Genomic DNA, 27,093 nt, shown 5'->3' on the forward strand with positions numbered 1-27,093 from the left:
CCTCCTACTTCTTCCAAACTGTCATTGCATCTCTAAGATGACAAACCTCCAAATTCCAGATTACACTTGTCATCATCTTCAAACCCTCCCCCCTGTAACTTTCTACCAACTTCCCACTCACAACTGCCAGCCCCAGAAGTTATAGGAAGTGAGAAGGGAAAGATAACGTGAGAACAGTCTGAGTACTACAAATGATTTAGTTGTCATTACAATGCATAGGTGACCTACTCAGCATTATTTTGTGACATCTACAGGACTCTTTAGCCATTTGGCATGGGAGCAGAGAATGCAGGTGATGACAGGCCATCTGTGCCTGAGAGCAATACCACAAAGGTAAACAATCACAGTCAAGATTTTCCCAATAAATAAATATTTATATTTATTTACATTTACAATAAAGTAAATATTTATTCTCCATTTTCAGATCACTTCTGAAATTATACTTCAAAAACACAGGGTGACTGGAAGATTTCCTGGGGACAAATTAAGGACTAGGGATACAAGACTGGGGTAAGTCCACTCTGAGAGGCGCCCCTCCTTTATTTCGCTCCTACTTCTACTGTCACCCCAGCTACCACAAAAGCTTCCTAACTCTTGTCTTCCCTTACTCTCTCTTACCCCACATCCAAAGCTTTTATAATTTTCCTAAAGGAAAGCCCTACATAACTACTTGATTAGAAACGGATATCCATGACCTACTGCAATAAATTAACAACTGGCCCAGTATTCAACATCATTCCAGCTTCTTTTCTATCTCTCTTCCCCACGGCCCTCTATGCACCGCTCCTCCCACTTAGAGTGCATCTGTTGAGAGCAGAAAAATAGTCTCAGCCCCAAGGAACCTGCGTCCCTAGCAAACATCCTGTAAGTTGATTGCCATCTGTTTAGTTTCAAAATTTTCCTCTCAGTTGGGTCAGACCCCACCCTGTTCCCGCGTGTGGGCTCTGTAAGCCAATAGCTAACCGCCACATCTGCTTCTGTGCAATGCTTGCTTGCCTCTATATAAGGACTTAGCCGTAAGTGCTGTGCGCGACTCTCATTTGCAGCCCTTGCGGGCACTGTCTCTGGACACTTTGAGAGTTCGCCCCTGCGCAGGTTAAACTTGGCCTATAAAGTAACGTCTTTGAAACCCTGATAGTCTCCGACATTTGTTCTTGCGGTTGGTGGATGCAACATTTGGAGGCCCCAGCAAGATTTTTCCCTCGGCGGAACTTTGAATCGGAGACCGAACGGTAGCCCGGGCTAAATAAGTATTTGGTGGGGATTCCCTTTTGGTTTTGGTGCTCTAGAGAGAATAATCCTGAGGTACTAGGTGGGACGCCACCTGTGACCTGTCCAGGAACTTTCAGAGGTGGGACGCCGCCCTCTGAAATTTGGTTTTGGTAATTTAGATTGTGACCGGTCACGTTAGTTTCCCTTCCCCCACCCCGCGCCGCGCCGAGCTGTGTTTAGTCTCAGTTTGTGTGCTGGGCGCGTCTGATGGTCTGTGTTCGTGGAACTGTGTTATTTGTTTGAATGTTTGTCTGTGTGTTTGTAAGAGTGACTGTGCTTGTAGCTCCGCAGGTGAAAACCTATGGAGCAAGAGTGACACTCCCCCCTTGCTGGAAGGACTGGAGGCGCTGCCATTTTGTCTCTCCAGGAAGCGCCGCCGGTGCCGGATGCGCTGCGGGCACCTCCCCGTCTGGTTTATGTGCCCTTTTCCACCGGTGACGTATGTAATTGGAAACATCGGAGTCTCCCGTTCTCTGAGAAACCCCAAGGGCTGATCTCCCTTCTCGGCCCCCGACCTGGGATTCTGATGCTACTGGGGGAAGGGACGCGCTCCTCCAGTGTCACCGGGCTCTGCTGTGGGGGGCTCAGGGCAGCTTCGGGAAAGCCTATCAACTTCAGTAAGGTCAGTGAAGTCATCCAGGGCAGAGGGGAATCCCCGGCAGCGTTCCTAGAGAGGCTCCTGGAAGCAAATAAGGTATATACATCCCTCGATCCCGAGGCAAAGGAACCAAGAGTAAAAAAGAATGATAGATAATTAAAAATATGTATAAAGGATGTGAAAGTTTTAAACCTGGAGTAAAGGAAACCTCAACTACTTGTTTTCTGGTTTCGTGGGAAAAGAGCAAATTTCTCACATGTGGTTCTATTTCGGATCAGAAACCTGTATTGTAAGACCTAGGAAAGGTCGCCTGTAGCCAGTTGGGGAAAATGCCTTTACCACCTGGGACCCAGGAAGGGTCAATTGAGGATGATGAGTGCTTCAGGTTGAGGCAAAGCAGCATGTCTCTGCCATGAGACTGGGCCTGAAGGAGCATGTCTCTGTGAGGCACCAGTGGACACACTGGTGCAAGAGAATGCCTGTGTGTTATTTTGGAACTCTGTGTTTTAGATTTTGTTCTGTATCTGTATCTGAAAGGGAAGAGAAAAAGCCCACTGGCAGGCAACAAAGACTAGAGTTACAGGCACCTACAGTCCTCAGCCTAGCTGGCTTAGTCCCAGACCAGACTGCCACAGAGTTTCAGAAACTCCCACTCTCCTTGGAGAAGCCCTGGCCAGAGATCAAAAATCATTCACTGAGAAGGAGACTGGATGACCTTGGACTGATTTGCTGCCGCTGGCACTGCTTAGAATTAGGAATGCCCCTAAATCTTTAGGAGACCTCCTCCCATCCTCAGAATAGATAAAGGGGGGAGATATAGCAGGAGACCTATTTAGACAACTCAGAGAGACTGGGTCCCTTTGCTGAGCCACTAAGATAAAGAGGGGTAAACAACTAAGTAACTAAGAAGTAAGAACAAAAGAACATTACCCTCTCAGCAGCCCTGCTTTCTTGCTTCTGTAAACCTGCTTAGCTGTATGCCACTGCTGTGTGGACCCTGCAGCAGTCAAATTCTCTGTGTAACTGGTTTTGATAAGAAAGGCTCTAGTTTTGAAGGTCATGAACTGAGGTCCAAGGCTGACTATCTGATTTATAAGGTGTTTGCAAGGTCTAAGCTTCAGAAAGGTGAAAAAATGTCCCTGCAAATCTAGGGACTTTTAGCTACCAGATACTGAGTTTAAGTACAGTCCTTCCCAGTGTGGGAAAGGAACAGGGATTAAAAGAGAATTATGGATAAATCTGGATAGGTAAAAAGGCCATAGAAAGTTTGCGAATATTGCAGAAAGTCTGTAGGAAGTTATAAAAATAAATGGAAATGTGAAAGTTTTGGAAAGAAATTATGTGGTGTTAGTAATAGAAGGTATAAGGCATGGAGATGCATCTTGATGGGTATTAGAAGGAGAAAGATTTTCCTTCAAGCTTTGTGTTTTTCTCCCTACCTGATCCCTCCAGAATTTGGCATTCTGAAGGAATGAATGATAACGTAAGATTTCTTTGCATAAAACCAATAAGAACAGTCATTAATAGTGGTTTTGTTAACCAAGACTTTGACTGGAATGTCACACCTGAAGGGGGCATGTATGGGTTCTGGTCGTTACCAGAGAGCTCAGAGGAACTGAGATTGACCTGTGAAGCTAGCAAAAGCCCACGAGAAAAGCCTGGTACATTGGTTGCTTGTGTGGTTCGTGCCAGCCTTTCCGGGGAAGGAACGAAGGTTGCCTTCCTGAAAGATGGCTAAAAGGAACCTATAGGCACAATGGAGGCTCAAGGATTTGAGTGAAATGACTGGTACAGGCGAAGCCAGATGGCGGATGTGTGACTCTGCTTCTGTGCCCTGAGGGGCAGACTGAGAAGTCAATCTGAAGGTTCCCTGTGTGAGTTCCAGCAAAGCGGACCTAAAGATCGTAAGTGATCCAGGCTGCTCTTGATGTGTTTATGCAAATGAACAGTCAAAATCAAAAGTGGTCCCTGTAATAACAGTAAGGGTGATGTTAGGGAGAAAAATTATAGTTCTGGGAAAATCACTATGCTCAGTATTAGTTATCAGAATGGCACAGCTAACTGTCTTAAAACTGTCTTATTTTCATTTAAGAGTTGAAACTAGGTTTGTGATGTCACCAAAGATGTACAATTTACATGTGCAAAGGACCTGTCAAATTGCCACTGTTAAATGTCATTTCAGGAAGGACCTTGCAATGGAATGTCATCCCAAAAGACAGTCTCACAGGCACAGCAACTGGTTTGGGGATTATTGTGTGAATTAACCTGTGTGTTCTTCTGTTTACATAGGCCGTATGCCTATGACCTGCCTAATCTGTCACCTCCAGAATATGACCTGACCAGAAGGCCAACGGTCCAGTAATGCCAGCCTTTGGACACCAAGACTGTGACTTCCTGGTGACAGCCAACTGACCAGGACCCTGTAAGGTCCTTCCCCTTGCAGGAAGGACTCCCTCTGTGCTGTACCCACCTCCTCCTCTTTCAGGGTACTCCTCTTTCAGGGTACCTCTTTCAGGGTAGGTAGGACGACGTCCATGTCCAGCCTGAAGTAGTTATAAGAAGATGAGACCTTCGTCCATTGTCCTTTATATGATTCCAGAAGGAGAAAGGAATCTCAGAACCCCTCCTAATAGTTAATTACAGGAGGAGAAAAATGATGAGGAAAGAAACCTCATTAATGCTCTGAATCCAAGAACAGGGGGGACCTGTATATTCCTAGGAGAAGAGTGTTGCTATTTTGTTAAAGACAGACTACGGCCCAGGGCTGGGACAGGAGCATCCTCCTGGTGGCAGGACGCTCTTGTCTCCTTCCTAGCCCCCGTCCTAGGACCCCTGATCATCCTTATTCTAGTCATTACCATAGGACCCTAGGCCATCAGAACAGTAGTCAGCCAGTTAGAAGGAGCACTAGTACGGAAGACCACTAGCCGCATTCTCATGCTCCAGCAAGGTGGGTTATGTGCTGCATTAGGGGAAGAGTGTTGTTTTTATGCTAACCACTCTGGAGTAATTAGAGAAAATATCATAACACTCACCAAAAGATTAAAAGATAGAAATAGAGAAGAAGGAAGTTCTAACTGGTATGAATCTATGTTCAAGATGTCCCCTTGGCTAACCACCCTTGTATCTGCTATTGCTGGACCACTCCTAGTGCTCTTATTAGTAGTCACCATAGGACCTATTATCTTAAATAAAGTACTTGCTTTCATCAAGGAGAGAATAGAAGTGGTTAAGCTGATGGTACTCTCCCAACCCTACACCATCCTCCCGAGTGATGAAGAGTCAAAGGTCTGACATACCCCCAAAGGAAACGGGGGAATGTTGAGAGCAGAAAAATAGTCTCAGCCCCAAGGAGCCTGCGTCCCTAGCAAACATCCTGTAAGTTGATTGCCATCTGTTTAGTTTCAAAATTTTCCTCTCAGTTGGGTCAGACCCCACCCTGTTCCCGCGTGTGGGCTCTGTAAGCCAATAGCTAACCGCCACATCTGCTTCTGTGCTACGCTTGCTGGCCTCTATATAAGGACTTAGCTGCAAGCGCTGTGCGCGACTCTCGTTTGCAGCCCTTGCGGGCACTGTGTCTCTGGACACTTTGAGAGTTCGCCCCTGAGCAGGTTAAACTTGGCCAATAAAGTAACATCATTGAAACCCTGAAAGTCTCCGACATTTGTTCTTGCGGTTGGTGGATGCAACACATCCTAAATCTTAAGTCCTGCTCTCTTTTAAATCCTGGGGCACCTTTTGGGGGGGTATCTCCCTTTTTGAGGGGTTAAATGCCTCTTTTGGGGGGTATCTCTGCTTTTGGAGGGGTTAAATGCCTCTTATTCCTCTCACTCTCCCCATCAGATGTTAAAAATTTTTAGAAGAGAAACTGTATCTTGCTCATTGTGTTGTATTCCTGTCAGTGCAAAGTACACGCGTACATATTCAGTGCACAAAATGGTAAAATAAAGCAGCATCTGTACTGTTTCTCTCAAATGGTGTAAAGTTTTGGTAACACTTGCTAAAACCTAATACCCAGCTCAGTTTCCTGAGATGTCATGCATAATCTAGTATGGTTGTCTTTTCATTAAAAAATTCTGTCAGAATGCTGTAGTTTTCCTCTGTAGGGTGGTAGACTGTCCAATAGATCAAAGAGAAGTAATACATAGCTTAAAAATGCCTTCTATCACGCTCGTAATCTATTGAATACATGATTCCCAGATCAAGTCTAGCTGAACTTGTATATTTATTTGCATAACTTGGGTATGAAGTCTTTTACTGGCTATTCAGCTTTTCAGAATCTAGGGTATGGTTACTCCATTTATGTGGTAAGTATCATCCACACATTGTCAGCACACCATTAGTGGAGACAAACAGTGTGACTCATCATGACATACGGGACAGATAAAAAAGGTCTAATATATTTGTAATTGGACTCTAAATAGGAGAGGTAAAATATAACAAGACAATACTTGAAGATAATGGCTGAGAATCTTCCAAACAGCAAATGTCAGACCACAGAAACACCACTAATCCCCAAAACAGTAAATACAAAGAAAACCACATATAGGCACATCATAATTAAGCTGCTAAAAACCCCGAAGGAAAAAAGATGCATTGCCTCAGAGGCAAAAGAGTAGAAGTGAAAGCTGACTTTTCAATAGAAACAGTGGAAACCAGAAAATAACAGAATATTTTCAAAGAGATGAAAATACCATTGGGTTGGCCAAAAAGTCTGTTCAGTTTTTTCCATAAAATAAAAGACACATTTTTCATTTCCACCAATTACTTTATTAACTTAGATATTTTGAGTAGGTCGGCTGTCTCCTGTGTGGTATAACATTGCTTGTTCTCAATTAATGTCTCAGTTTGATCGCCGTCAGCCTCACCTGGTCTCCCTGACTGTGGAGCATCGTCCAGCACGGAACCTTGCAACCACTTTTGAACATCAGAGCAGTCACAGCACCTTTTCCATTTACCGCACAAATCTTGTTTTGCATTTCAGTTGTGTTTTTACTTTTCTTGAAATAATAAAGTATAATGTACAGGAAATGCTTATTTTCTACCATCTTCAATAATAAAAATAGCTACACAAAAATTAAATTTTTCTATTTTTTTAAATGCATGCTGATATGACAGCTGTCACAATACAATCTAACAAAATTGTTTTGAATGAAGTTAAAAACAACTAAGTGCTACTAGAGCCATCTTACAGAAAAAAACAAGCAAACTTCTTGGCCAACTCAACAGAATAGGAGTTGGCAAACTTTTTCTATAAGAACCTAGTAGTAACTGTTTAAGGTTTTGCAAGCCATATGTAGTCCCAACTCCAAATAATCAACTGTCATTGTACCACAAAAGCAGGCGCAGGCAAGACAGAGAAAAGGTCACAGTTGTCTTTCAACAAAACTTGATTATGAACACAGAAGTTTGTATTTCATGTAATTTTCACATCATAAAACACCCTTCTTCTTTTAATTTTTTCCCCTCAACCACTAATAAATGTTGCTGGTAACCTAATCAGCATTGATTCATGGCATCTTACAGGAATCTTTAGTCACTTTGCATGGACTGAAGGTCATCTGTGCCTGAGATCAATACCAAATACTAATACTAAATACCAATGCTAAAAACCCTTCTTGGCTGCGGGCCACACAAAAACAAGGCGGCAGGCCATTTGACCTGGGCATCAGTTTGATGTTCTGAAGCAAAAGGGTGACTACTAAATAAAGCGAGGTGTTAGGCACTATTACTACCATCAAATAGAAAATTCAACCTAGCACAGCCATGGCTGGTGTGGCTCAGTGGATTGAGTGCCTGCCTATGACCTGAAAGGTCTCCAGTTTGATCCCTGGGCAGGGCATATGCGCAGGTTGTGAACCAGGTCCTCAGTTAGGGGTATGCAAGAGGCAATCAATGGATGCTTCCCTCTAACATCAGTGTTTCTCTCCCTCCACCTCCCTCACTTCCCCTTTCCTTAAAAATAAATAAAATCTTTAAAAAGATGGCAAGATGACACTTAAATCCAACTGTGCCCTTAATTAAATTAATCATAGAGTAAATAAAAACAAAGAAGTCTGTCAGATTTGATTAAAAAAAAACATGATCCAACCATATGCCACTTATACATTTACTATATGACAGATCAACTATGTCAGATTTGATTTAAAAAACATGGTTCAACTATATGCACTATAAATATAAGAACACAAATAGACTGAAACAACACAAATGGAAAAAGATATACCATAAAATCACTAATCATGAAAAGGTAGGTATGGACATGCTTTTATCAGACAATAATTATAAACAAGAATAAAGAATGACATTCTAAAATGACAGAAGGGTAAATTCATCAGGACGATAGAACATTTGTAAACATGCATACACTCAAAAATGTGTATGTGCTCAATAACATAGCTTCAAATTACATACGATTAAAAATGACAGAACTAAAGTAAGGAATGGACAAGTCCTCATTCACACTGTCAGTCAAGTATCAGAACAGAACGAAGACATTTTCAGAAATTTAAAGGCCAAAAAACATATTCCTCACATGCCCTTTCTCAAAAAACTAACAATGTACTCCAGTAAAATGACAGTAATCCGAAAGACAGACCTGGAAAGGAGCCGCGGGAAACCCCTAAGAGGGATTTGAAGGAGACTGCAGGACTACAGGCAGCAGTTCTCCAGTGATGCCAAACTGCTCGCCTCGCAAACTGCAACGGCATGGTTCGAGAAGAAGGCATTTTGAGTGCTGGCGCCAACAAGATGCCCACAACCTCTGGTGCCACCTCTGCAGGATGCCTGGTAAGCATGGCCCAAATTCCTACCTGTACTTGGTTTGGCTTATCTTGACCGAGTGCTGCTGGCATCTAGCTCTCCCTTGCACACCAGACTGCCTTAGATCAAATGAGGATATCCATTTCGCCTCACAGAAGTGAGCTGGCAGTTGACTGGTGACCTAAGAAGCAGAAAAGAGAGAGCAGCCCACTCACTCTAACTATATTCCTGCCAGACCTAACCCACACTCTGACCCTGCCAGACGGCGCAACCTTATGTTCTCCTACGTTCCTCATGACCTTGCCAGGGACTTTTCCAAATGGAATTTTTGTAAACCCAGAGACTCTATTCAGCTCACTGTTTCCTAGAAGCCTTTGTCCAACATGAGCAGCATTTCTAGATACAACTAAATCTGCGCTTGCTTGATAAGTGTGCTACACGGCTGGGTCTGCAGTAAGACTACCAGTTCACACTATCACCAGAAGTCCATGAGTGGCTTCACCTCTCTCTAGCTGACACTGGCTAATGTAATTTAAAACAACAATAACAAAAACCCTGAATCTTGACAAAGGGAACATAGGTGCATGAAAGGACATGTTTTAAATCTTTCATGTCTAAAACAACAAAAACAACAAAACCCTCCACCAATCAGACAGAAAATTACGCAAAACAAGGCAATATAAATTCCAGCTATAGATTTTCAAAACTGAATTTTATATGGATTAGAGAATACACATATAAGTGGTAAAATCTTTCAGAAATGCAAAGGAATGATTAACATAAACATAAAGATACTAGCCACCTAGTAGGAGGGTTCAATCAGAGAATGTATCATAAAAAGAGATAATGAACAGTGAGACTACTGATCAAGATGGCAGAGTAGGTACCTGCTGTGCTCGCCTCCTCCTCCAGTCACATTAAAATTCGTGTAACTAAGGATATAAAGAAACAGCAATGTGGCCCTGACTGGTATAACTCAGTGGATTAAGCATGGGCCTGAGAAGCAAAGGGTCACTGGTTCAATTCCCAGGCAGGGCACATGCCTGGGTTGTAGGCCAGGTCCCCAGTGGAGGGGGTGTGAGGGGCAACCAGTTGTTTCTTTCACACATTGCTGTTTCTCTGAGGGGAGTGGGCGTGGGGGGAGGTGCTCACAATGTTGACTGACTTCAGGATGAAGGCTAGGGGGTGGGGGTGGGGGCAACTCTCTTTGGCGATGAAAGTGCTGGCAGGCACCACTGCTCCTTTGCTGAACTCTCTTCCCACCCAGGCAGACGCCAAAGCTGTGCTCTCCATTACCCTGGCTAACATGTTCACCCTGCCCTGGTGATTCACTAAGACCCTGCCCCACTCAACAGGTTCATCAGGCCCAAGCCTCTTCCAAGCGAATCCTCTACAATGTAAACAACTTGCCTTGGTTCATGCTGTGAACTTTCCCCAAATCTCTCAAAAGTCCACAAACCCCAAATGAGCAGCAACCAGCCTTGCTAATGCCTTGTAGCTCTTGGTAAGTGGACCCAAGTGCAGCACAAGTAGTGGCCAGTCTCAGCTTGCACCGCAGCTCCCCGAAGCCTGGCAGAGGCGGCAGCCAGTCTTGGCCTGGAACATAGCTTCAGTTCAGTGACCACAAGCCCAGCACACATGGGCAGTTGGCCTCAGCCTGCATCCTGGTGCTGGCCTCAGTTTGCACTGCAGCCTCTCCAAAGTGCCTCCAAACCAAGAACAAGTGGCAACCAACTACAGATCACTTTGTAGCTCCTACCAAGAGGCCCCAAGCTTGCAAAAGTGGTGGTCGAACTTGTTCTGCTCCAGAGCACCTCCCAAGAGGTTCCAGAACCACTATGACCAGTGGCTGGCTTCAGACCACACCAGACCACTCAACCAGCCACGCGAAGGAGACACCCGAAGGGTAAACCTGACTAGCACCAGAGCCACATTAAAGTGATTCCTTCTCCATAGTCAGCCCCCAGACAACAGCTTGTCCACTGTAGTCACCACCAGGCCTCACTGCTGGTCAGCCTGAGGGCCACCCACTGACATGCCAACAGCAACACAGCCTCAACTACAACAGGAGGGCACACACAACTCACACAGGGGACAGCAACCATGGAACACCTTGCTCAGGTGACCAGAAAGACTGCACCACTGGGCCCCACAAGACAACTTCTACGTAAGGTCACTCTGTCAAGAACAGGAGAAGTAGCAAACCTACCTAATACACAGAAACACACAAGGGAGTTAGCAAAAATAAGGAAATAAAGAAACACGGCCCAAATGAAAGAAAAGAACAAAACTCTAGCACTCTAAATGGAAAGTGGAGACAAGCACTCTACCAGGTACAGCATTCACAACACTGGTTATAAGGATGCTCAATGTGCCCTAGCTGGTGTGGCTCAGTGGACTGAGTGCCGGCCTGGGAACCAAAGGGTTGCCAGTTTAATTCCCAGTCAGGGCACATGCCTGGGTTACAGGCCAAGTCCCTGGTTGGGGGCACTCCAGAGGCAACCACACATCAATGTTTCTCTCCCTCCTTTCCCCTCTCTCTAAAAAATAAATAAAACCTTTAAAAAAAGGATACTCAGTTAACTGAGGGGAAGAATAGATGACCTCAGTAAGAACTTCAAAAGAGACAGAAAACATAAAAAAAGGATATAGAAACATAATAAAGTACCAGTCAGGCACCCATTGATATGGCTCGCTGGGCATTGTCCTGCGAATTAAAAGGTCACCAGTTTGATTCCCAGTCAGGGCACATGCTTGGGTTGTAGACCAGATCCCAGTGGAGGTGATCTCACTGGAGGTGCACATTGAGGTTCTTCTCCCTCTCTTTCTCCCTCCCTTCCCTCTCTCCAAGATTTAAAATCTTTTTAAAGAAAGTCAGAAATGAATAATAACTGAAATGAACACATTAAAGGGAATCAATGATAGCAGATTAGATGAAAGAGAGGACTGAATCAGCACCCTGGAGGACACAGTAATAGAAAACACCCAACTGGAACAGCAAAAAGAACAAAAAGTTTTAAAAAATGAGGATAGTTTAAGAGAACTCTGGGACAACATCAAGCAAACTAACATTCACACCATGGGGTGCCAGAAGACCACAGAGAGGAAGCAAGGGGTTGAGTACCTATCTGAAGAAATGATTGAATACTTCCAAACCCAGCAAAGCATACATGAATCCAGGAAATGCTGAAGAGTCCCAAACAAGGTAAGTAAAATAAGTCACACAGAGAAAGACAAGTATCATGAGTTTGCTTATATGTGGCATCTAAAAAACAAAATAAATTAACAAACAAAAGAGAAACAACCTCATAAATAGAGAACAAATTGATGGTTGCCAAATGAGAGGGGACTTGGGGGGGAAGTGTGAAAAAGGTGAAAGGGATTAACAAAGACATATTCCCAGTTATAAAAATAGTCACGTTGCCCTGGCTGGTGTGGCTCAGTGGCACTCAGTGGACTGAGTGCCAACATGTGAACTGAAAGGTTGCTGGTTCGATTCCTAGTCAGGGCACATGCCTGGGTGGTGGGCCTGATCCCCAGTGGAAGGCATGCAAGAGGCAACTGATCAATGTATCTCTCACACACTGCTGTTTCTCTCCCTCTCTTTCTCCCTCCCTTCCCCCTCTCTCCAAAGTAAATAAATAAAATCTTAAAAAAAAAAGTCATGGTGATGTAAAGCACAGAGAATAGTCAATAATATTGTAATAACCATGTGTGGTGTCAGATGGGTACTACACTTACTGGGGTGATCACTTTATGAGGTATATAAATGTCTAATCACTATGCTGTACATCTGAAATTAATGTATTATATGTCAGTTGTAACTGAAAAATAAAATTTAAAAAAAGACACCCCCCCCCCAAAGAAAGAACAGATAATGTTCAATTTCTTAACCTGGGTAAGTACATGGGTGCTGATTTTATCATTACTCTTTTATGTATACCTATTTGTTATACATGTTATTATAATACATGCAAAGAATATTCTAATACTGTATGTGTTACATTATACAATAAAAATTAGAAATTATGTTCTGGTATGGAAAGACTTTAAAGATGTCATTGAGTGATAAAAACATACATAAACAAAAAATATGAAAAGACAAACCAGGACTTCTGCCAAGATGGAGGCGTAGGTGGAAACACTGTGCCTTCTCCCACAACTAAGTTTGAATACAACAAAGGTTTAATAAACAAAGACACAGCCAAAGAACAGAAAATTGAACTATACGGAATTCTGACAATAACGCACCGTTCAACTGGGACCGGTAAGAGGGGTAGAGCCAGCAGCAGAGCAGGGTCAGGCAGGAAAGATCCCCCGACCCAGGCAGACAGGCATCCAGGGTAGCAGCGCTGATCCAATGAGGGTTCGGGGCAGGCTGACCATGGTCACACATTCGCATGCAGATAAACCAGCAGAGGAGTGATCAGTGAGATGAACTGTGCAGGCCCCAGCGGGCGAACCCAGTGAGTACGCAAGGCGGCAGGTTGACCTCGGTCACATACTCGTGCACAGTGGGACAGATCGTGCGGCCCCGGCGGCAGGAGGCGGCAGAGGGGACCTCCATTGCTTTCCTTTGACCCCGCCCCCACATACAGCGTCACAACCCAGTGACTGAGTCACCCCACCCTGGTGAACACCTAGGGCTCCATTCCTCATAAGTAACAGGCACAAACAGTCCAAAATATGGCTCAAGAAGAACTCAAAGCCCCAGAGCCAATAACTCTAAGTGAAAAAGAAATAGCCAGCCTATCAGATGCACAGTTCAAAACACTGGTGACCAGGATGCTCACAGAACTGGTTGATTATAGTCACAAATTAGAGGAACATATGAAGGCTAAACTAAACCAATAGTGATGGAAAGGAAACTGGGACTCAAATCAATGGAGTGGACCAGAAGGAAGAACGAAACATCCAACCAGAAAAAAATGAAGAAACAAGAATTCAAAAAAAATGAGAAGAGGCTTAGGAACCTCCAGGACATCTTTAAACCTTCCAACATCCGAATTATAGGGGTATCAGAAGGGGAAAAAAAACCATCATGAGTGGAAAACGTATTTGAACAAATAATAAAGGAGAACTTCCCCAGTCTGGCAAAGAAAATAGACTTCCAGGAAATCCAGGAAGCTCAGAGAGTGCCAAAGAAGTTGGACCCAAGAAGGAACACACCAAGGCACATCATCATTACATTAGCCAAGATGAAAATGAAGGAGAGAATCCTAGAAGCAGCAAGAGATAAGGGGACAGTCACCTACAAAGGAGTACCCATCAGACTGTCAGCTGATTTCTCAAAAGAGACCTAATAGGCAAGAAGGGGCTGAAAAGAAGTATTCCAAGTCACGAAATCCAAAGACCTACAGCCAAGATTGCTTTATTCAGCAAAACTTTCATTTAGAATGGAAGGACAGATAAAGTGCTTCTCAGATAAGGTCAAGTTCAAGGAGTTCATCATCACCAAGCCCTTACTACATGAAATGTTAAAGAGACTTATATAAGAAAAAGAAGATGAAGCCCTGGCTGGTGTAGCTCAGTGGATTGAGCGCGGGCCTACGAACCAGAGGATCGTGGTTCGATTCCCAGTCAGGGCACACACCTGGGTTGCAGGCCAGTTCCCTGCAGGCCAACTCCCAGCAGGGGATGCAGGAAGGGCAACCATGCATTGATGTTTCTCTCTCTCTCTCCTCCCCCTCTAAAGATAAATAAATAAATAAAATATTTAAAAAAAGAAAAAAAGAAAAAGATGAAAAATATGAGCAGTGAAAGGACAGCAAACTCACAGTTATTAACAACCACACCTAAAACAAAAGCAAACCAAGAGGACAGCTAGATCAGGAGCAGAACCATAGAAATGAAGAACACATGGAGGGTTAGCAACAGGGGAGTGGGAGGAGGAGAAGGGGGGAGAAGGTACAGAAAATAGCATAGACAGTACGTAGAAAATAGATGGGGGGAGGGCAAGGATAGTAGGGGAAATATAGAATCTAAAGAACTTGAGACACGTGGTCATAAACTAAAGGGGGGAAATGGTGGTGGAGGGGGTGTGCAGGGGGGAGGGGAATGAAGGGGGGAATAGAACAACTGTAATGGAATAATCAATAAAATATATTTTTAAAAAAAGAAGCCCTGGCTGGTGTAGCTTAGTGGATTGAGTGCGGGCCTGTGAACCAGAGTATTGCGGTTCGATTCCCAGTCAGGGTACATGCCTGGGTTGTAGGCCAGTTCCCAGCAGGGGACTCATGAGAGGCAACCATACATTGGTATTTCTCTCCCTCTTTCCTTCCCTTCCCCTTTAAAGATAAATAAATAAAATCTTAAAAAAAAAAGAAAAGACAAACCACAGATGGGAAAAAAAATCTTTGGAAAAAAATACCTGATAAAGAATGAGAATCCCAAATACATAAAATTCAACAATAAGAAAATAACCAACCTGATTTAAAAATGGGCCAAAGCCCTGACTGGCAAGTTCAGTGGGTTGCGTATTGTCTGGAAAAGCAAAAGGTCATGGGTTCAATTCTCGGTCAGGGCACATACTTGGGTTGCAGGCCAGGTCCCCGGTTGGGGGCATGGAGAGGCAACCAATCAACGTTTCTCTCACCCATCAATGTTTCTCTCCTTCTCCTTCTCCTTCCCTTATCCTCTCTGAAAATAAATAAAGTCTTTAAAAAAATGGACCAAAAACCTTAACGCACACCTCATCCAAGAAGATAAACAGATGGAAAATAAACCCTTGCACACAGTGTTTACAGAAAGCTTTATTCACAATTACCAAAATTTAAATCAACCAAGATGCCCTTCAATAGATTACAGATAAGTGTGGTACATCCATGTAACATCATATGTGTGTGGTTCAGTGCTAAAAAGAAATGAGCCCTGGAGCCATGAAAAGACATGGAGGAATCTTAAATGCATATTTCTAAGTGAAAGAAACCAATCTGAAAAGACCACATACTATATGATTTGAACTATATGACACTCTAGAAAAGCACAATGGAGACGGTAAAAAGAGCAGTGGGAAAGCAAGTGACTGCTGCCTGCGTAAGTGTATGAGCCCCCAGCATGGGCCAAGCTGTTTGGGTGGAAATGGAACAGTACGCAGGTCCCCGCAGGACAATCTGAGAGGAAGCTCAATCACTTCATTGCCAAGAAGCTGAAAAAGAAGTTTGCTATAAGGTACTGGGTCCATGTGGTCATGGGTAAGCCTGGCAACGGAGGGCCCAGCACTGCCCACCCACACGCTGCAGGCCTGGCCCTGGGCAAGTAACTTGTTTCAGAACTCAGTTTCCTCACTTTTACAAGGCAGTCCTTACCGCATATGGATGTTGGAAGAAATCGAAAGAGAAACTGGTTTTGAAAAAGGCCCTTGTAACCTCAAAGTGCTAGACTGCACACTTCCTAATGACTCTGCGATCCTGGGTGAGCATTTATCCACTCTGGACTTCAGTTTCCATTTGTAAAATTGAAATAGTAACTGCTGTCCAAAAAAAGAGCAGTAGTTGCCAGAGATTCAGGGACAGGGAGGGATGAATTAATAGACAGAGCTCAGAGGATTTTTAGGGCAGTGAAACTATTCTGCGTGACATTATAATGCTGGATACATGTCATTACATATTTGTCAAAACCTACAGAGTGTACAATACCAAGAGTGAATCCTAATGAAATCTATGGACTTTAGGTAAAATAGCAATATTGACTCATAAATTATAAAAGGTATACCACATTAACATAAGATGTTAATAAAAGGAGAAACTCCTGACTGGTGTTGCTCGGTGGATTGAGCACCAGCCTGTGACATGAAAGGTCGCCAGTTCAATTCCTAGTCATGGCACATGCCTGGGTTGTAGGCCAGATCCCCAGTTGGGGGCCTGTGAAAGACAACTGATGGATGTATCTCTCACACATTGATGTTTCTCTCCCTCTCTTTCTCCCTCTCTTCCCCTCTCTCTAGAAGTAAATAAAACCGTAAAAAAAATGAAGTATATTAATTAGAAACAAAACACATCAACAGAACAGTATAATTAATATGCTACCTTACAATAACCTATATTTTTATTTTGTAAATATGTATCAGTAAACTCTGGAAAGCTACACAAGAAAGTAATAACAATACTTGTGGAAGTTAGAGGAGAATTTAAATACACACCCAAATGTTTACTGAGTTCTTTGCATCACATTAATCTGATTAGAAAAATAAAATTCACACAACAAAAATCCCATTCTTCATTTGCACTGAAGAATGCTGTATGAAATAAACACAGACAAACTGATAACACTTTTAAACTTGGGTTGTCTCTGCAGATGCTGTCCAAAACACCAACTAAATGAAGGTCCATAAAATATATTCAGACCTAATGCTAGACAACCAAGATAATGGTGTTCATAACCAATGTAAGGCACTTAATTAGGCTGGTTTGCATTTCAGTTGCTGGTATTGATCAGTAATATTTACTGTGTTTTCCTTGAGTTTCACTCATTTATACTTTTGTTCCATATTCTGGATCCTTATAAACTTCCTCAAATGTAGCGAAAAAACAAAATTGGGAATAAACAACTCACCTGGGATTTGTTCATTTTCTGCAGCTGCTGGGTAAAGGCACAGATATGAAAGCAGACCTGGAATAAAGCAAAAAGGAAAGTATTGTTATTAAAGATCTGACCTGCCTCAGAATTACAAATCCCTGCATGTCACCTGGGAAAAAAACACCTCCTGGGACAGTCACTTTGCCTCTTCAAAAGGAGCAGAAAGGATCAGAATGACAGCCTTCACCTTCAATCCAATATGGTGAGACACCTGAAAAGGCACAAGTAAGACCTCCCACTACCAAGAAAAGAAGCAATCAAGAGAAGCCTCAACTAACGAAAATATCAGAGAGAGAATTTAAAACAACTATAATTTATATATTAAAGGCTTTAATGGGAAGGATGGACAACACAAGTAAATAGAGAATTTCAAAAGAGATGAATACTTTTGAAAAAATCAGATGGAAATATTGAGAAAGAAAAGCACAGTAACCAAGCTGAAAGAATACCTTCAATAGGCTCATTGTTAAACTCACAAAGCTGAGGAAATTTTCAGGAAACCTAAAGACAAGTCAAAAGAAAATTACCCAAACTGAAATAGAAATTGAAAGTGGAAGGAAAACAAACAAACAAAATCAAACACACAAACAAAAGGACAGAGTATCCAAGAGCTATGGCACAATATCAAATGACCTAACAAATACGCCACTGGAATCCCAAAAGGAAGGCCCAGCCAAGTAGCTCAGTTGGTTGGAATGTTGTCCAGACATGCCAAGGTTGTGGGTTCAATCCCTGGTCAGGGCACATACAAAAAGCAACCGATTAATAGAGAAATAAGTGGAACAACAAGTCAGTATTTCTCTCTCCCCGCAAGATCAATTTTTTTAAAAAAGAAGAAAAATGGGACGGAAATATTTAAAGACACAATGGCTGAGAATTTTTCCAAAGATAATGAATATCAAAGCACAGATCCAATAAGTTCGGACAATTTATCCAAACAAGCTGAACACTCCCCCCCCAAAGCAAAACAAAACAAAGATACATGTGGACACAAGGAAAGTCTTGAAAACAGCCAGAGGAAAAACAGACATCATATACAGAGGAATAAACAATCACAGCTAACTTCTCATCAGAAAACATGCATATACAGGTCAGAAGACAATGTACTGACATCTTTAAAGTGCTTTAGAAAAAGCAAAAAAAAAAAAAAGGCAAACAGAAAAAACCTACCAACCCAGAATTATATACCCAGCAAATATATCTTTCAAAATAAAAAATAAAAACCTTTCAAACAAAAACAGAAATCAATACCACAGACCCGTACTACAAGAAATATTCAGCTCTCTTCCGGCCAAGATGGAGGCGTAGGTGGAAACACTGTGCCTCCTTGCACAACCAAGTGTAAAGACAACAAAGTTTTAGTAACAAAAACGTAACCAAAACACAGAAAACTGAACTATATGGAAGTCTGACAACAACGAATCGTTCAGCCAGAACAGTAAGAGGGGCAGAGCCAGCGGTTGGCGGAGCAGGGTCAGGCAGGAAAAATCAGCCTGTTTGACCCAGGCGCACGCAGGTGGTGGTTGGCAGATCCCAGGCGTCGGGTGGCAACGGGCAGACCCAGTGAGGGATCAAGGCAGTAGGCTGACCGCGGTCACATATTCACACGCAGATAAACCAGGCGAAGGAGCAACCAGTAAGACAGACCACGCAGGCCCAAGTGGCGGGAAGCAGCAGAGGGGGCCGCCATTACTACTCTCTGACCCCACCTCCACAGTGTCACAACCCAGCAACGCTGGGTGAACACCTAAGGCTCTGCCCCTCATACGTAACAGGTGCGACCTGACCAAAACATTATGGTTCAAGAAGAACTCAAAGCCCCAGAGCTGATAACTCTAAGCGACCAAGAAATAGCCAACCTTTCAGATGCACAGTTCAAAACACTGGTGATCAGGATGCTCACAGAACTGGTCGATTTTAGTCACAAATTAGAGGAACAAATGAAGGCTAAACTAATTGAAATGAAGGGAAATGCACAGGAAACCAACAGTGATGGAAAGAAAACTGGGACTCAAATCAAGGGAGTGGACCAGAAGGAGGAAAGAAACATCCACCCAGAAAAAAATGAAGAAATGAGAATTCAAAAAAATGAGGAGAGGCTTAGGAACCTCCAGGACATCTTTAAACGTTCCAACATTTGAATTATAGGGGTACCAGAAGGGAAAGAGGAACAGCCATGAGTGGAAAACTTATTTGAACAAATAATAAAGGAGAACTTCCCCAGTCTGGCAAAGGAAACAGACTTCCAGGAAGTCCAGGAAGTTCGAAGAGTCCCAAAGAAGTTGGACCCAAGAAGGAACACACCAAGGCACATCATCATTACATTAGCCAAGATGAAAATGAAGGAGAGAATCCTAGAAGCAGCAAGAGATAAGGGGACAGTCACCTACAAAGGAGTACCCATCAGACTGTCAGCTGATTTCTCAAAAGAGACCTAATAGGCAAGAAGGGGCTGGAAAGAAGTATTCCAAGTCATGAAATCCAAACACCTACAGCCAAGATTGCTCTATCCAGCAAAGCTTTCATTTAGAATGGAAGGGCAGATAAAGTGCTTCTCAGATAAGGTCAAGTTCAAGGAGTCATCATCACCAAGCCCTTGTTAGCAATAGGGGAGTGGGAGGAGGAGAAGGGAGGAGAAGGTACAGAGAATAAGTAGCATAGATAGTAGGGAGAAAATAGATGGGGGAGGGCAAGAATAGCATGGGAAATACAGAATCTAAAGAACTTGAGACACGTGGTCATAAACTAAAGGGGGGAATTATGGGGGAGGGCGTGTGCAGGGTGGAGGGGAATGAAGGGGGGAAATAGGAGAACTGTAGTGGCATAATCAATAAAATATATTTTTAAAAAAAGAAATATTCAGCCCTGGCTGGCGTAGCTCAGTGGATTGAGCGCGGGCCTGCGAACCAGACGATCTCGGTTCCATTCCCAGTCAGGGCACATGCCTGGGTTGCAAGCCGGTTCCTTGCAGGCTAATTACCAGCAGGGGACGCACAAAAGGCAACCATACATTGATGTTTCTCTCTCTCTCTCCCTCCCCTCTAAAAATAAATAAATAAATAAATAAAATCTTAAAAAAAAAAAAACCCTATAAAAAAAAGAAATATTCAGCCCTGGCTGGTGCAGCTCAGTGGCTTGAGCACGGGCCTGCAAACCACATGATCGCGGTTCAATTCCCAGTCAGGACACATGCCTGGGTTGCAGGCCAGCTCCCAGCAGGGGACTCACGAGAGGCAACCATACATTAATACTTCTCTCCTTCCCTTCCCCTCTAAAGATAAATAAATAAATAAGAAATATTCAAAGGGACTTCCAGTCAAGATGGCAGTATTGGCAAACACAGCTCACCTCCTCGCACAACCGACATCAAAATTACAACTAAATTATAGAACAACCATCATTCAGAACCATCAGAAGCCCAGCTGACTGGAAGTCTAACAACTATGGAATTAAAGAAACCACGTCCATTGAGACTGGTAGAGGGGCAGAGATGCAGAATGGGCTGGTCCCACCCATGTATGGTGGATAAAAATTCAGAAGGGCTATCTTGGGAGGGAGGAGAACCAGCCCCACACCAGGCTCCCCAGTCCAGGGTTCCAGTGCCAGGAACTGGACAGATAAGTCCAGTTATGGCTGCAAAAACCAGTGGGGATTAAGTTGGTAGAAGAAACTTTTGAAGTCCCAAGCAGTTCCTATTAAAGAATCCACAAAGGAATTTATTCAGACTCACTCCCTCTAAGCTTCAGCACCAGGGTAGCAGTTTGAAAGGCACCAGTGGCATACAGGAAGGAATAGAAAGGCTGGTATCAAGGTGGGAGCTGGAGGACAGCCTTCTCCCAGACAGATGGGCAGGCAGAGGCCATTGTCCCTTTTCTGAGCCCTCCCTACAAAGAGCCACAGAACCAGCAATTGGGTGCCAAATCTGAGATATGTCCATCAACCTGGCTAACACTACTGCCCCAACCTGGAGATCCTCTGAGACTCCATCCCACCCAACTTATGGGCCCACCCAAAATGTTAACTATGAATTTTCCATATGGTCTTGGCTCATATTTCACAACTTCCTAAATTCTCTCAAACAAGCAACAGCTGACCCAAGTGAGCCCCCAGCCCCTGTACCTCTTGCTATTTGGCCCCAGGCCTGGCACTAGCAGCAACCAGCCTAGATTCACAGCTTGGCCTCACCTGGGAATCTCCAAGCCCAGCAGAAGTAGCAGCCATCTGAGATTGCTTTATCGTTCACGCAGGGTGGCCCCTGGCAGAACACATGTGGGGGCTGATCTTGGCCTGTACCACCTGGGAAACAATAGTGCCTATGACCCCAGTGGACAGCTACAGACCACCCCGACCACCCTGCCCCTGCATGGCTGATCCTCCAGAGGACAGAGGCTGGTGATCAGTGGTCACAGCCAGTCCTTGCAGCTGATTGGCCTGGAGAGATCCCTCCAAGTGACCTGCCAACAGCAATTAAGGCTCAACGACAAGAGGAGGTGAACTCGGCTCACATGGAGGGTACACCTTGAGTACCCAGCTTGGGTGATAGGGGCCACTGGGCCACTGGACCCTACAGGGCACCTACTACATTAGGCCATGTTACCAAGACAGGGGGGTCACAGCAGCTCTATCTAATACATAGAAACAAACACAGGGAGGCTGCCAAAATGAGGAGACAAAGAAACATGACCCAAACAAAAGAACAGATTAAAACAGAAAAAATAAACAAAATGGAGATAAACAATCTATCAGCTGCAGAGTTCAAACCACAGAGTTCAAGGAACTTAGTGAAGACATCAACAGTATAAAACAGATCCAGTCAGAAATGAAGGATATACTAATTAAAATAAAGAACAATTTACAAGGAAACTGTAAATTGTAGAGTGGATGAAGCCTAGAATCAAATGAATGATTTGGAACATAAGGAAGCAAAAAAAAAAAAATCCAATTAGAATAGCAAGAAGAAAAAAGAATAAAAAAAAAAAAACCCCAAGGATAATATAAGCAGCCTCTGGGACAACTTCAAACATTCCAACATTCACATCACAGGGGGACAAGAAGGAGACGAGAAAGAGCAAGCAATTGGAAATCTATTTGAAAAAATAATGGAAGAACACTTCCCTAATTTGGAAAAGGAAATAGACATGTAAGTCCAGGAAGCAGAGTCCCCAACAAGCTGGATACAAAGACACCTATTCTAAGACACATTAGAATTAAAATGCCAAAGGTTAAACAAAGAGAGACTTTTAAAAACAGCTAGAAAAAAGAAGTTAGTTACTTACAGTGGAGTTCCCATAAGACTGTTAGCTGATTTCTCAAAAGAAATTTTGCAGGCTAGAAGGGGCTGAAAAGAAGTATTCCAAATCATGAAAGGCAAGGACCTACACCCAAGATTGCTCTATCCAGCAAAGATATCATTTAGAATTGAAAGGCAGATAAAGAGCTTCCCAGACAAAAAAATAAAGGAGTTCATCGTCATCAAATCATTATTATATGAAATGTTAAAGAGACTCATTTAAGAAAAAGATAAAAACTATGAACAATAAAGTGTCAATAATACATATACCAACAACTGAATCTAAAAAACAAACTAAGCAAACAAGAAGAACAGAGACAGACTCACATGGATACAGACAGTGTTTTGATAGTTGCCAGATGGGAGGGGGCTGTGGAGGAATGGGTACAGAGGTGAGGGGATGAAGAAGTACAAACAGGTAATTTGTAGAATAGCCAAGGGGAGCCAAAGAACAAGAACTTATACTCACGACTCATGGACATGAACAAAGGTGTGGGGATTGCCTGAGTGAGTAAGGGTGCTGCGTGGGAAGGGCAATGAGGTAAAATTAGGACAACTGTGATAGCATATCAATAAAGTATAATTTTAAAAAAAGAAACACTTAAATACATTCTTCAGATAGCAGGAGTATGATACCAGACAGAAATCTGAATCTATACAAAGGAACAAAGACCTCCAGCATGGTTAAAAATGAAGATAAATAATAGCACAAAGAGTGAGGTAATGAAATTGGAAGTAAGCTGTTTTAAGGATCTTACATTACACAGCATAATATTTTTAAAGGTCTACTGTGATTAACTCAAGATGTTTACTATAAACTCTAGGGCGACCACAGAAAAAATTTTAAAGATGTATAAATGATAAGCCAACAGTGAGGGAAAAGTTGGAATCCTTAAAATTACTTACAAAATCCAAAAGTAGTCAGGAGAAGAGGAAAATAGGAACAAAGACCAGATGGGACATATAGAAAAAAACTAACAAGATGGTAAACTTTAATTAATAACTGGTAAAAACATATTAATTAATAACTGGTAAAGCTCTGTCAATTTAATGACAGAGCTTGTCAAATTGGATTTAAAAAAGCAATACCAAACTATATGCTATATGTATATAAGCAGTCTATTTTAATATAAAAAACATAGCTGGTCAAAAGTAAAGGGATGAAAAAAGATATACCTTGCAAACACTAATCAAAAGAATGCTGGAGTTATATATATATATTATATTTATACCGGAAGAGTAAATTTCATAAGAAATATTACCAGGTATGAAGAGTGATGATTCATAAAAGTAACTGTGTCACGTCACCAAGAAGACATAACAATCCTAAATACATAACAAAAGAACTTCAAAATACAAGAAGCAATGATAGAAAAAGAGATAAGCCCATAATTATAGTCGGAGACTTCAAGACTCTTTTTTCAGTGATAGAACAGATAGAAACCCACAAAGGATACGAAACAACTGAAGCACAGTATCAACTGCCCTGACCCACTTAGTATTTCTAGAAGAATGCCCCACCAACAGCACAATAGTCATTAAAGTATACAGGAAACATTCACCAAAACAAATCATACTCTTGACCATAAAACAAACGCCAGTAAGTTTTAAAGAACTGAAATTTGAGAACATATTCTTTGGAAAACAGAATTAAAGTAGAAATCAATAATAGAAAGAGATCTGGAAAATCCCCAAGTATCTGGAAATTAAACAACAGAATTCTAAATTAGTAATGGAAATAAATTAAACACAAAGCAAGTATAAGGAAGGAAGTAAAAAAGGTAAGAGCAAAACTTAATGACACTGAAAAGAAAAAATCAATACAGAGAAATTCATTGAAACCAAAAGCTGGTTATGTGAAAAGACTAATATCAACAAACCAGCCCTGGCTGGTGTAGCTCAGTGGATTGAGCGCGGGCCTGAGAACCACACGATCACGGTTCGATTCCCAGTCAGGGCACATGCCTGGGTTGCAGGCCAGTTCCCTGCAGGGGACTCACGAGAGGCAACCATACATTGATATTTCTCTCCTTCTCTCCTTCCCTTCTCCTCTAAAGATAAATAAATAAAATCTTTTAAAAAATATATCAACATCCCTGGCTGGCATAGCTCAGTGGATTGAGCACAGGCCTGTGAACCAGAGGATCTAGGTTCAATTCCCAGTCAGGGCACATGCCTGGGTTGCAGGCCAGTTCCCTGCAGGTCAACTTCCAGCAGGGGACGCATGAAAGGCAACCATACATTGATGTTTCTCTCCCTCTCTCCTTTCCCTCCAAAGATAAATAAATAAATAAAATCTTTAAATATATATATATATATATATATATATATATATCAACAAACTTGTAGTCAAAGTTGCCATGGTAAAAAAATAAGAACACAAATATCAAGAATGATCAAGGAGACAATACAGACATTTAAAAAAGTTACTTTGTAACAATAAACACAGATAACCATTAGCTATACTAATTAAGGGGGAAAAGGCAAATCTCAAATATACAAAATTTAAAAGTGGGAGATATCAAATACAAAAGAAAAAAGATAAAATAATGGAAACATTCCATCTTCAATAGCAGTAAAATACTATGTAAGAATGACGTTAAGGAAAATGAAATTCCTTTATGAAGATGATAAAATACTCCTGGTGGGGAGCAGAACAAAAGAGGACATGAACAAATGGGAAGGCCTATAGTATGACCCAACATCATAAGGGTGTACATTCCCCTAATTTAATGTAACCATTAATGGGATCACAATAAGAGTATCAGCAAATGTAACCATTAACAGGATCACAGTAAGAATATCAGCAAATTAAAAAAAAAAAGATTCTGAAGTACCACTGGGCATCATCAGGAAACTTGTATTGGGTTGGCCAAAAAGTCCATTTAGTTTTTGATAAAATAAAAAACACAGTTTTCATTTTCACCAATAACTTTACTGATCTGGATATTTTGAGTGTGCTGGCTGTCTCCTGCTATTGCCTTCTAGTGCGCAGAGGCCAGGGGTGCTGCTAAACATCTTCCAATGCATTAGACAGCTCCAAAGCAAAGAATTATTTGCCCCAAATGTCAATAGTACCAAGAAACTTTGCAAGCCACTTTTGATAGGTTGGATTAGTCACAGCACCTTCTCAATGCACTGCTCAAATTTTCTGCATTTCAGTTGAGCTTTTTAATTCTTGAAATAATACAGCACAATACACTGAAAATGCTGCATATCTTCTTCCATCTTCAATATTAAAATGGCTGCACAAAAATTCACCCAATTTTGATACGTTTTTTTAAAATGCACGCTGATATGACAGCTGTCAAAATACAATCTAACTAAATTGCTTCAAATAAAGTTCAAGACACCTAAGCACTACTAGAGCCATCTTAAGGAAAAAACTAAAAGAAACTTTTTGGTCAACCAATATAATCTCAAAGCGGTGAAGGCTTTGGGTGCCACAAAAGAGAAGACCCGGAGAAAATTCAACCGGAGAAATTCAAAATGCCTGCATGCCAAAAACTATCGGTGAGAACCATCAAAAGGCAAATGAAAAAAGGCTTGCCATTCACAAAACAAAGTACCAGCTGCCTGCGTGACCTGGGCAAATCACTTCACCTTTGTGACCATCCGTTTTCCTTCTCTTGAAACTGCTATACTAGCGAAGCCCACAAGGTAGGTGCGAGGATTAGGTGAACGCTTAACAGAAGAGGCTCTAGCGAGGAGGTCGGAACTTAATCATTCCGGACGTCGTGTGCATCAGAAAACTTGCTGGGCCTTTCAAGTCTCCCTCCACCCAGCGAGGCCCAGGACGCTGTACGCACGCAGCGCCGAGTGCAGCCAGGTGTGTCCGGCCCCGCCCCTGGCCTCGCCCAGCACTCGCCCGGCCTAGCCAGGCGCGCTCTCGGACGGACTTCCGGACTCCCTCCTGCGCTGCCGGACCCTCACCGTAGGTCGGAGGCACTTCTTTGGACAAAGGGAGGAAGGCGAGACTCGCAAAAGCCCGACCCCTCCGCCGTCCCCGCCCTCGCACGTCCGGCCTGGCGGGCCCCGCCAACCCCACGTCGAGAAGAGCGTAGACGGCCCCCCCGATACAGGCCCGAGGGTCACCGCCTCCAATGAGTCGCCGAAGTTTGGGATCCCACCCTGCGCGGGCACGAGCCCGTCCTGCATCTCCTTCCCCTCTGCCCCCCGGCCCTGCGGCGTTGCCTAGCAGCGCCCCTTCATACCTAGAAGGGCAGTCTCTATTCGTGCTTCAGTGTCAGGCAGGGTCACATCGCGGGACAGCGAAGAAGAACGAAAACCGGGGCCCAGTGACCCACTCACGGGTAACGGTGGGGGAAGGGCGGCCACTGGCGCGCTCGCAGCCTTGCACATGCGCAGATATAGGGACTGCTCCCTGTCCCAGGGTCCTCCGAGGAGTGGTCCATCAGATCTTCGAGACTACATTTCCCATAAGTCTGTGGGGCCATGCTGTGGTCGCTCTCAGGAAAGTCTTCGCCTTGTTTAGCGTTTCAGCTGAGCCCTGGCCGAGATATTCCTTTGGCTAAGAGTGTCCATTTCCCCCAGGTCAGTGTATAATTTCCAATCACTATCTCCCCCCAATACA

General features: G+C 43.0%; 1 protein-coding gene across 2 annotated transcripts in view; it reads right to left on the reverse strand.

Moving 5' to 3' along the window:
* ZFP1 (ZFP1 zinc finger protein) overlaps positions 1 to 26,863 on the reverse strand; it is a 41,649-nt gene extending 14,786 nt beyond the window's left edge. Inside the window, exons 1-2 of one of the 2 annotated variants that reach the window (XM_037063619.1) lie at positions 26,714 to 26,863; positions 17,186 to 17,242 (exon numbers count right to left, since the gene is read on the reverse strand). In XM_037063619.1, the coding sequence (XP_036919514.1) occupies positions 17,186 to 17,200 (15 nt within the window). In that variant the 5' untranslated portion in view covers positions 17,201 to 17,242; positions 26,714 to 26,863. Of the gene's footprint in view, positions 1 to 17,185; positions 17,249 to 26,713 lie in introns of those variants that run through there. The other variant, XM_037063618.1, reaches the window with a different exon arrangement.
* Between the last annotated feature and the right edge of the window lie 230 nt (positions 26,864 to 27,093).

The sequence above is a fragment of the Sturnira hondurensis genome, unplaced genomic scaffold (genome assembly GCF_014824575.4).
Source record: "Sturnira hondurensis isolate 20B ecotype Veracruz unplaced genomic scaffold, ASM1482457v3 Scaffold0014745, whole genome shotgun sequence".
NCBI classification, from domain to species: Eukaryota; Metazoa; Chordata; class Mammalia; order Chiroptera; family Phyllostomidae; genus Sturnira; species Sturnira hondurensis.